This window comes from Lutzomyia longipalpis, chromosome 2 (genome assembly GCF_024334085.1).
Source record: "Lutzomyia longipalpis isolate SR_M1_2022 chromosome 2, ASM2433408v1".
Taxonomy (NCBI): domain Eukaryota; kingdom Metazoa; phylum Arthropoda; class Insecta; order Diptera; family Psychodidae; genus Lutzomyia; species Lutzomyia longipalpis.
The window spans coordinates 22,191,936-22,204,418 of NC_074708.1; the positions used below are offsets into that span (position 1 = coordinate 22,191,936).

Consider the following 12,483-nt stretch of genomic DNA (forward strand, 5'->3'; position numbering starts at 1 on the left):
GGGAAGAAGAAGTGGTCCGACAATTGCACACCACAATCACCATCTGTGGAGATCACTTTGCGATGGATGCTGACGATCGCGGATGAAGCTCCCGCCGTGTCAACAAAATTCTCAAAGTGACAGAATGTTTGATGATACTCTTCCCAGACGACACAATCATCGCGTATATTTTCCACCACAGGCAAGAAGTGCAAAAATATCAACTACAGGTGACCGCGTCTCCACCAGGTGAGAGAGAGAGTAGGAAAATAAAGGGAAACCAGGCGCTTCTTGCACGACAAAATTATACAAAATGAATCAACTGTATATCTGTCACAAACTGGTTCAGCTTGATTTTAGTGTCTTTTCTCAATTTTTACACATTATTCATACATAAGAAGTTCATTGGTGTAAGAACTTTTCCCTCAACCACCACCAACATTAAATGCAAAATCCTTCTTTTTGCAATGCTTTTAAAAGACACGAAGAATATTACTTTCTATTTAATGAATAAAATAAAATAATTTATTGAACGTTCAAAGTATTTAGACATAGACATCCTTATTTTCTTAATAGATTTTTCAGATTCTAAGGATTTTGTAGTTCATTTGGCTCCCAAAAACAGAATAGTTTATGAGAAAATTTCGATTTGAAATATGTATAAGCTCTGAGCTTAAAAGTTCATGCTATGAACAATTATTAAATTTAAAAAAATAGGGATCAAATTGTTTGGTTGGGTATCATACCTAACTACTTATGGAAGTAAGTTTATTTAATCTGATTTATTCTGCAATGTTTACAACAATAAAATACATCAAAAAATAAATCTTAATCTCTTGCACCTCTTCTGACTTCCCAATGATTTCATTAACTTTCTTTATAGAATTATTAATTTAAGGACTGAGATTTTACAAATAAGCTTTAAGCACTTAGAACAGATAATTATTTAAAAATAAATGCGTTTCCCAATTATATATCAATTGTCTGAAAATACACGGAATTTCACAGTCAGTTGTTGTATGATCTTCACTGATCTTACTGCATCAAAGATCATTTTTCATTACACCAAATTTTCTACTCCGTGCAGCTCACCAGGTATATTCATCATTAAACGTTACAGCTCGTAATTTAAAATCAGTGCCCTCAGCATATTATGACCACCACACAGCAAAAAGGTTCAATACAAGCGGGAAAAAGATTGCAAACGATGAAAAATAATACAGTGACAAAAATGCAACAATATGGTGTTAATGATGATGATGCTTATGTTGGGGGAAAAATGAAAATTACAAACAAGCAAATGACATCCGATTAATGTTTCATTACACTCGTGCACATTTGTAAACCCGACACAAATTATACTTTAAGAGTCAGTGTATGCATATAAAGTGATAATTTTCATGAGAAATAACATGACACTTGGAAGACCATCGCTTTAAGTGAAACTCTTTCTGCCACAGCGAGATCATCTCCCGAGACACACTCATGATCATCTTATGGCTGTGATTTAAAAGGTTGAGCACGGCAGCGTCTCGCGGTCACGTACTTGACCATCGTGTTGGCATGATTGACCGAAAAAGGGTGGCTTTCTCTTATCTCTCTCTCTTCACTTCTTTTCGCCATTCCCACACGATCTTTGTTCTTTATGTGGCTGCATCCCAAAAGAACGATGGAGTAAAACCATTTATTGCCCGAAATTGGGATACATTCGCTATCTCCTTGCGGGTAAAATAAAAAAGAAAAAAAAATCGCAAATTGTGGGTGGTATTTTATATGGCAAAGTCTATAAATCACTCAACCGCGAGGCTTATCAGTAATAACTGAGGCAACTGAAATGCTTGGATTCTCGCGGCTATTACCATTTTACCAAAGAGTTATTTAGTATGATAAAAAAAAATTATTATGGAGTTTCTATTAAAAATTTTCACAAAAAATCTTTTTTTTCTTTTTTTTTTTTTTTTTAAATATTTTTAGTTAAAACCTGAAAAAATTGTAGAGAATCTTTTACATCAGAATCACAAGAAATCGCCTAGAGACTTCCCACTTTATTTTGAGATCAGTTGAAAAAGACTGTGAAAATTTGCCGAAAAATACAAAAAATGACGTCACGATTAAGTTTTTTTTCTTATCTTATCAAATGCACGAAATATTCAAGTTTTAGAAAGTTATTTAAAGGAAATTACTCTTATAATTTCAACTAAAAAAAACCCCACAATAAATCTTTTTCTTCTTTCCTAAATAGAGAAGATGAATCATAAAATTAGATAAATTATCCACCCCTTGTTTGCAGTAAAATTCGCAAGGAGCTCTAAAAAAATCTTTCCCACCTGACTTTTATGTTTTTCAACTCACACTCGACACGCTATAAATTAATAAATACAAATGAACCTACTTAATGGCGGATAATTACCATATTATCACGTTCCTTTAATCACAGAAATTGAAGACAGCTTTTTGTCTCGAACCCAATTTGCACCTTCGTCGCATTACACAAATTTTGCATTTAAATACACATCTTGGGGAGAAATTGCTGAAATTCCTCGGCAAGCTCTGCGGAAGATGGTTTTTGATAATGGTGGAATTTACTCACCTGTTGATGTTTGAACACTGCGCCGGGATTTTCCACGAAGGGGTAGAGTGTAGATCGCCGTGGCTTTCTGGAAGCGATGCATCCGCGAGCAGGAACGTTGCTGCGGGGGTGAATTGCTTTGGGGCTTCTTGGCTAATTCCTGGCGAGGACTTCGGCAGCGGGAAAGGCGCCATGAAGGAGGTGCCGAAAGGGAAGCACTAGGTAGATGAAATTGTATTAAAAAAGGAAAGGAGTTGGTTTTTATAAACCATTTTGAATCGAAAAGTTATTTAAAAATTCTTGATTATATATTTTCATATTTTTTCCAAGAAAAAGAAAGAAAAATCGAAAAAAGAAAATAAGGTTTGAAGTTATCCCCAATTATTTATTAAAAGCTAATTAATTAATTTCTGCAAATCAGAAAAAGAAATTTATAGAAATAAAGTGATAGTCATCTTTGGGTTAGGCCAATCCCACACAAAAACTTTTAAATCCGGAAAGGAGAAGTCAATAAAATATTGAATGCATCAGTATATAGAAGCAATAAAAGTCATCTTACTCCATGGCTTTCTTGTAGCGACAGAAGAAGTCGGGCCTAATGCGATGCTTATAGAGGAACATCTCGCACGCTCGTAGGATGTCCATGTTGGTGTGGACGGAAGTAGCGTGATGAGGTTGCTTCGCAGCTACATCATCCGGTGAATGTCGCGTGAAGGGGCCAAGTGGCTGGCCGGCAAACTCTGGGATGTTATTGAAGAAATTGGTCGTCTTTTCGAAGCTTTCCGGTGAACTGGACCTCGTGTTGCATCCATCGTTTTCACTTTTCTCAAAGTCTTCCTCATCTTCCCCATCGTCGTCACTGCTGGTGCATTCTTCCGCCTCATCTTCCTCTTCGGTGTCGTCATCTTGCGCACGATCAGACGATGATGTCGCCGATCGTCCAATTGATCTCTTACTAATGACACATTTGCTCTCAATCGACTCACCGGCACTCCGTCGTGCCCCATGTCCATCTCTACCCTGACAATCGCCATCAAATGGCTCTCCAATCGCTCTCTTAGCATCAATTAATAATATTTTCTTCGCCACTTCAGGTGACTCGAACAGTTTTTTCAGATGTCCTATTGAGGCCACAATCTCGTGGCCATTTGAAACCTGTTCGTACGTTTGATCAGGAAGCAACATATCGCCATTGCGCTACATCCATTCAGCTCAACCGATTGTGGACATCTTCCTCCTCAGCCCCACTTCAGGCACACAACATTGATGGATGATTTTCACAAATTACTCATTTTGTCCCGCAGATAGAGTCTCTCTGAAATGACAAGAAGACACTCAAGTTGAGTATATATGCGAATAAAAAAAAACTCTGTATGACTTCACAGACATTAACTAATGCAATTAAATTTTAACACTCCCATTGTGAAGCTGTGAGAGATCTTTCTTTTTATCACTTCCAAGAATATTGTATAAGAAAATGATATAAATCTCCTTAAGGGAAGACATGTGTATACAACTTTTATTTGTATAATTAAAAAAATGTGTTTGCATGACTGATTAGTGTTTGTTTGTGGCTCGGTTTGTTAAAAAGAAAACAACAGATTTATGATGAAAAAATCTATAAAAATTAAAATGAGAATGTTTTTGGGGTGTATTGTCTTTGAGATAACATTGAGATTTCTTTTTTTTTTCTCGAGGTGTTTTTACGTTTATATACCTTTTTCAGAAATTAAAATGTTTGGTTTATTTATTTTTACCTTTTTATACAACAAAATTGAGAATATGTTTTTAGGTCGACGTTTAATCAGAACATAAGAAAATCCATTTTTGGACAACTTTTTTTGAATCATAAGAAGCTTTTAGAACTTTTTTGATGGATGGTGTTTGGTATTCGGAAATTAATATTTTTAGCATTTTTTTTATTTTCCTTTTTATACAGAAAAAAATATAAATATGTTGGTCGACGTTAAATCAATAGATATGAAAATCTATTTTCTAAACAGAATTATTATATTAAAAAGTTGTTTTGAATAAGAAGAAGCTTTTCTTTTCTACAAAAAAATATTATGAATTTTCATTATTTTAATGAATTTTTATCCTTATTTTCAAATAAGGAGAAGATTTCAGCTTTTTAGAAAAAAATCAGTTAATTTCAAGAAGTATTTTTAAAAATTTAACATTTCATAATCATATCCAGAAAATTATATACCTACTCGTTGTTCCGGTTATTTCATTTAACAACAATCTCACAAAGCCTGATAAATCTTATAAGGCAATTTTGCATAATAATTCTCACAATCCCATAGTCAATTTATCCATCGTTCTGGCAGTGAATAGATCACTCTAATAGGCATCTGGTAATGCGGAAATCTCAAAAGGATTTAAACATGCACATAGGAGAGAAATTTAGAATCATCAATCATGGATAAAATCCACAAGAAGTGGCAACAATGGGAAGTGAACACCTCAAATTTTGCCTCCCTAATTGCTCCAAGGTGTGCTTTTTATTCAATTACCCTCCTCCGGAGTCACATGGTGAACAATGACAATTTCTCGAGTGATTTATTCAAATAGGTATCTTTCTGAGAAGGCAACAAAGGCATCACCACAATGTATACATATATATGTATGTATACACTTAACATCCGGCGATGTAAATCTCATGATAGTTCACAATAGATTTAAATAAAATCCTATATGTGCATTGAAGTACATTTTTGAAGTAGGTATGTAGGTATAGGTAGAGAGAGGAAGCCCAATGAGTCAGAAGCTTCTATAATGAGACGGCATCACTCTTGTGCCTATTTAATTTTTCACCACCACACCGTGGAATTACCTCCTATTTGTCCAATACGAGAGAACGTGATCATCGCTCAGGATATAATTGAGGCACGAATGGAATTATTGTAATTAGAGGCGTACACATAAAGAGCATTATTGCGCGCACCTCGTCGAAGAAATTCCATGCTCAATTGATGTGCGTATTTTCACGTCTTCGCCACTCTTAAGAGTACTTGCTTAGGGATTTATTTGCTCTTCAATTTGTCAGTTTCTTGCAATTCACACATACTCATCAAAAATTTCACCATTGACCTCATCTAGTGGATCAGTTTAATTCAACTTATTGTGGGAAATTTCTGCCATATCTCTCACCACCAACATCCAAAATGGTGTCGAAGGTTTTTTTTCCTACACATTTCCTAAAGCAATTTGCCAACATAAATTCTATAGAGAAATTTAAATGGGAAATACATACAAGAATGTGGCTCTCGTCTTCTGATAAAATCACAGTCAGTTCAATAAGAAGATGCTTAATGTAAGAAATATTTTTTTGAAGAGAAAAATTTTTCAGAGGCATTCTAATCCAGATTAAGAAGCTTAAACAGTTAAGAGTTTTTCTTAAGACATCAAAGAAATCTGAAATAAAGATTACATACATGAAAAATGTTAAAAAAAAATTCAAACGTTAGAAAAAAATGCTGAACGTTAGAAAAGGAACGTCAAACATTAGAATAGACGTCATATGTAAGAAAATTAACATAAAACATTAGAAAATAAACACGAAATTTTAAACGAAAGAAAATATCAAAGCATAAGAAAAAAATGTTTAAAAAAAACAGAAAAGTCTAAAAAGGTAATCATAATATATGGAACTCGTAATAATAAAAAAAAATATAAGTTAAAAAAAAAACTTCAAACGTTAGAATTGCAAGAAATGTCAAAGGTGCTAATTCGAATGTAACAGCCGTTAGCTTTAGTATTCGTCTACGTCGTCATTTTCAATCTGTAAGCGTCCTTTAAATTGAAAAAATAAACAAAAATACATTAATTCTACTTTCAGCACCGATATTGCAAAATATTTTAAATAGTTAATAAAATATTTTCTTATTATAACACAATTTTTAAGTAAACTGTGCAATTTAAAAGACTTATCATATACAAAATAGTTTCACTGTTTCAGGAAGTTGTCTCCGCAATTGATACCAAGAGAGACAGCTTTGTAGAAGAAATGAAATTCCTATATTGCATTGGAAAAGAGCAAGAGTAAAATAATAAATTCCATCAGAGACTTTATTTTGAGTGGAGATAAAGTTCGCATGGAAGAAGACGCAGGCAATTCAGTTAAACACAATCCATGTGATTTCCGATTGAGAATTTTAATTTTCTGCACACACTGGAATCTCATAGAAATTCTCGTATTTATCTGCGAAAAATCATCCTCCTTTTATAGGGAGGTGGATGGGGGAAAAAGAGATTCACCGCGAGAACGCATGAGTGAACGATAAATCAATTAGAAACTTACGTTCAATTCCATTCATGGATGTATGGTGCGGATCATTGGGTGAAAGAAGTGTTGTTGTTGGTCATCAAATGTCTGTATTTACCCCCATTAGAGGTAAAAAAGTATGTGTTTGATTGCAAAGGTGCACCAGCACAACATAGAAAACACAAACCACCAAGTACGGGACAAAAGTGATGATGTTGCATAATGCCTGCGCAAGCAACACGCGAAATCATATTACTGGGAGGATTGAGATGATTCTCAATGTGACTTGAATTGTTATCTACCATCTTTGCCGCTCTTCCATCCATTTCACCCGGCATTATGTGCAGCATTTTCCACTGCAGCCGTTCTTATGGTCCTCGCAACTATCATACATGTATAACTGTTTACGCCAGGTACATACACCTTTCGCTGAGCCATCATCAAAATGCACTCGCACTTTTTTCCCGCACCCAGCGACACATCTTTTTGCGCGCGGTTTGTAAAGAATTGAATAGTGAAGTGAAATGACTTGACTTTTGCTTGCATTCCAACCGATGATGGCAGTTTCTCGCATTTCACTTCATTTTCACTGAATGATTGACGAATGAGGAAAAACGACCGCAATCGGAAAACTAATCTCACGACTCACCACGTCAATTGATGTGAGAGAAACAATCAATCAATTGAGCACAGTTATTTGTTACATCAATCCCAAATGAAGCTGAACAAAATTGAGCTAAAAGGAAGATCACAGGTGAGTGATACGGGTGATGATCTTGCAGGGTGGCGTGAATCTCCACATGCTGTCAACTTTATCTTTGTGTGAAAATGAAGAAATATTCCGAATGTGGCGACAGCAAAAAAAATCTTTAATTTAATTCTGCACATTCATGAATTATTATTAAATCACATAGACGAGGTAGAAAGATCACGCGCCTAACAGTAATATCAATCAACAGGTGTTTTGGAGGAACCACATTTCTCAAGATCAATACAAGTTGTCAATCACGGAATTATCTTCATTGAGAAACGAGTTATGATTTGCAGAATTTTTCAAAGACCCATCTTAACCCGATGCCATACATAAGAAATTGAACAGAATGTATTATGATGATTATGATACTTTTTTTTCTAATTGAAAAATAATGAAATGCTGCCTTTTAATTTTATTTCTTGCAAAAATAATAAATACTTTTTATGTGACCTAGAAGAATTTTCCTAACCTTTTCTTTTTTTTAATCAATACACGTCTTGTTTTCCTAGGGCGAAGGGTAGGACTTTTAAAAAAAAATAAAAAAAACGTCTTGTTTAGGTTTAAAAAACAATTAAAAAACTACATATCATAAGAATAAAAGAAACATTTTTTTTAAACAGATAAAAGCCCCTTATGCAGAGCACTATCGTACTATCCCCCTATTGATTGGGTATAAAATGGTAAAAATTTTTCCCAACAAAGTGAATCTCTTTTGATGTGAATTGGTTGCTTCTCTCCTTTGATTCATCCTTTGGTGCAATTCAGTTTTATAGATAGAATATTTTGATAAATTGCACACCACACCAAAACACGGAGCACAAATCGCTGGCAAGGAATCAACTTGGGCAACATAGCGCATCCCAAACTCCTTCTAAAGAATAAAAGGGGAAGAATGAGAGGCACGATGTGGCGAGTCTCCTTTTTCAACGTGGAAGACTATGTTTAATAATAATTGCAGCGGCACGATTTACTCTTCCAGGCAAAATGCAAAATGAAAAACCTCTCGCGTACTTTATGCGAGAGCAACACGCCGGTTTTTACCATACGGACCCATGGGAGACGCGATCTTCCCTCCCTGACATTCACCGCATAGCCGACAATGAGCACCAAATTGACCTAGCGCGCGGAGAGTTCCTCAACAGAAAGCTCCCCCGACTCCTCCGGGGGGATTCTTAAGCTGGTCACAGATTGATGGTTTGATGGGGTGGATTAAAATGAGCCTCTTGCGGACGTTATTCTTTGCCCAAGACAAGTGATGTGTTTATCGAGAATGCGGCCTTTTTGCATTCACTTCTCACAGCAGAAAATACCCCAACATTATATGCATTTTGAATGTTTTACCTTTATTTAATGAGATATCTTAAATTGTTTTGTGGGAAACTCCATCTTTTACATTGAACCAAATTATGGAAATTGGTTATATTTCTTTTAAAAAATATTAAAAAGAAATTAAATTTCGAATTTGTAGATTTTGATTCTATCACTTTTTTTTTGAACAGTAACCTATTCTATATTTTTGTCACTAAATTGAAATCTCTTTGTCTCTAAATTGAAAATTCAAAAAAGCTCAGATAAATCAGAAAAAATAGGTAGGTATAAGTAAATCTTAACTAATCAATTGATGTAATTGAAGGCAATAAACTTTTCCTTAGCCCCCACGAAGGTCATCTAACTGAAATGTGGTCAACCCTTTTAGAATTATCGCGACGTTTTCAACCATAACAATTCCACTTCTTTTAGAAAGTTATTTTCTCCTAAGTAGTCGTAATTTGAGTCCAATTTCTGCAAGATATGTCTTAATATCCCTGAACATTTTCAGGTCAATAACAACTTATTTTGATACATGTAATTACCCCAAAAAATTTTTCATTAAATTAATATCGTTTGAAAAATTTTGATCCTTAAAGGGTTAAAAAATAAAATTGCAAATTTGAAACAATTTCCTGGGATCTCCTGCACTGTGGCAATTTATCAGAATTTATACAGGAAGTCGCGAGGGATGTTGCTGTTGGAAAATTTGTCAAATTGTTGAAGTTATCGTGCTATTTGTTGTCCATTCTCTTGGTGCGTTTGCAAAAAGATAAATTCACCGTACAAATGCTTCCTCTATATGCATTCGGCGCCCATGGGTGTATTGTTGGTGTGGAGAAGGTAAAAGGAGAAGAGATTTATATAGAACGATTTGTTTAGCTGCAATTGTTGCAATTTATGTCTAACAAGGAGACTCTACACAACATGAAGATTCCATTTATGCGCCACAACCTCCTGTGTACTTAAGTAGACACGGCTTTATATTGAATTCTCGCCATGGTGGAGAATGGAATATTGGGTGAGTCGCGCGGTGTTTTGTGCATTGTAGACGGAGAGAGGGTCTCTCTTTTATGCTACACATAGTGATCATTAGAAGTGAGATGCCTTTTTTTAGCCTGGCGCGAGGAGGCGTTTTTGTTGTTGGGGGATCACCTAAAAATTCTTCTCGAAATGCTTGCGGGGGTGGAGATAGTCATGAATAAAATGAAAGATATATTCCGCACAGACAAACACTCATCTCCATTTGAAGATCACCTCAGCAGACGACCAGGAGAGATACAGCACGTAGATTATTTTTCTCCGCAACAATTTTATTGTTCGTTTAATTTAATTTATCGCATCTTATGTTTACTATTAACTCCGTCTCATTCCGGTTTTACGTTTTTTTTTTAAAGCTTCTTGCTTCTTTCTCCTTTTTTTCATCTTTTATAAGATCTCGTGTGGGGCGAGTGATCTTCTGTCTGACTTGAGGAACTTTATGGGTGTTTTGTATCAATTTTGTGTGCACTTCTAATCTTTAATGTGATCAAAAGATTGATGGGTTTTCTTTTATGTATTCTATTTACTGCTTCTGGCTATGTGTTCTTAAGCTTTGGTATATTTTTAAAACTCTTTTTTTTTCTCACGAAAAGATTCTATTCAATTTGAGGTTTTCAAACAAATAAAATCTTTTTGAAAAGCTGAAATCATCTGGAATAATTCATAGAGATTCCATAATAGACATAATTTTCTACCAAATAAATTCCCCTTGGGCAAAAAAGGTGCGCAAAATGCGAAAATGAATTGCTCACAGCACGGACGACCAGTGGGAAGCACTTAATCTGAGACATCCATCAAGAATGGTAAGAAGATGAATTTTCTAATTTGTAGGTCACAACTCTGTATGCGCAAGGACGTATGGGTTTTACAATCAGAAATCTTCATGGTAATATAAGAAAACTCCTCGCTTGTAGTTTTTGCGCCTTTCGTGGATCTTCTGGCTGATTCCTTCTTTTTTTTCATTTTTTTTCTACATACAACTTGAGTTCCTTCCACCTTCAATGCACGCAGATCACGACTTCCAATTATGGGATTTATGCGTGAGAAAATCCATTGCCAATTTTACTTCAAAGCATTTTCAATCTTGTGGTTTTTCTTCTTCCTTTTCTCCCTCTCATTCTACCCCCATCCTCCGTACTCAGCTAAACTATACTCTTGCTTGAATTCAATAAGACAATTGGCGTTTTATGTAACTTAAACGCTAATGCATATTAAATTGTAGGGGAGATCAAGATCAAACTAGATACAAAAGAACACCCACAAGAACCAGGAAATTGCAAAGGAAAAAAAAACGTCTAATAGCAGAATTTCATGAAAAAGAAAATATCTTTACAAAAAAAAGTCATTGCACGAAGAAAGTGATTTTGATGAAATTAAGAAAACTATTTTCTAACGACTTCCGCGCACATATTATTTCTCTCACTTTTTCAGCTTCTTTTTCACACCAAAGACAATTATTGCATACTACAAGCAAGATGCACTGCATGATGCTGTAGGTAGTAGGACCATCAGTCACTTAAATTCAATTGCACATGCTGTAAAATTTAATTGCCTAACCGCAACACAACAAGTGTTTTCTTGCTTTGTTGATAGCATAGCAAGATGAAATGCAAAGTAACATATACTTTCATGTCTTCTTCCCATACTATTATCTCGCACCATAAGTTTCCGCTTTTCCTTTCAATTGATATTTATCGGCGCCCATCCTTCAAAGATGAAGAGATATCGAAGAAAAAAACGGCTTTATAAGTTTAATCATAGGGAAAATTTAATCGGGAATTAATTAGGGTTTGTTTTCTCATCTAAAACAGATAAATAACTTCTTGTTTCTCCACCTGTTATTAATCAAAGGTTCTTAAAAAATATATCCATGCATGATAATCAGAGTTGAAGAGTTTTTACTAAATGATAAAGATAGAATTGAAATGCAGCTGCAGAGTCAGTCAGCGTGTTGAAAAGCTCTCAAGAAAATTCAATTTTACAAAACTTTTAACCTAATTTCGAGTTTTTAAATTAGCAGTAAAAGCTTTTAACAGAAATTTTAAAATGCTTCAAAATCTACTAAATTCAAAGCAAGTAAAATAATAAACTTGAGTTTTAGAGTGGACACAGATGCTATGCTATTTTTTTTTCGAACGAATCACAGCTAAAACAAGGAAAATATTTTCGTAGAATATTAATAATAAAAGAAACCACAAAAGTTGAAGAGATAAACATTTAGATTAATAATTGTTTCAAACTTATCTCTATATGATTCATTCATGAATTTATTTTCAAATTTTGAAAATATATTCCTTAATGTATATTTTATTAATCCTCTATTGTCTAAGCTTTTCCAATGTTATCTAAAAAATTCTTAATGAGGTTTGAAAATGCCCCAAAAAAACCTTAATATGCGAGTTTTTTTAATGCATAAATATTCATGAAAATGTTTACAAAATGCATTTTGTGATGAATTCTTAAGTCAATATGGTGGACTCTGTGAGAGAATAAAAAGAATCAACTGATAGGGACACACCACTCGAGAACTAATTTATTATCGCTTTTAAGAAACACTTACAAGGA

At 34.5% G+C, this 12,483-nt stretch overlaps 1 protein-coding gene across 1 annotated transcript in view; it reads right to left on the bottom strand.

Moving 5' to 3' along the window:
* The window catches only part of LOC129789568 (unconventional myosin-IXb), a 146,420-nt gene that overhangs the window by 118,985 nt on the left and 14,952 nt on the right, over positions 1–12,483 (bottom strand). The window contains exons 2-3 of the mRNA XM_055826442.1: positions 3,108–3,863; positions 2,570–2,766 (exon numbers count right to left, since the gene is read on the bottom strand). Coding sequence (XP_055682417.1) covers positions 2,570–2,766; positions 3,108–3,733 — 823 coding nt within the window. The 5' untranslated portion in view covers positions 3,734–3,863. The remainder of the gene's footprint in view (positions 1–2,569; positions 2,767–3,107; positions 3,864–12,483) is intronic.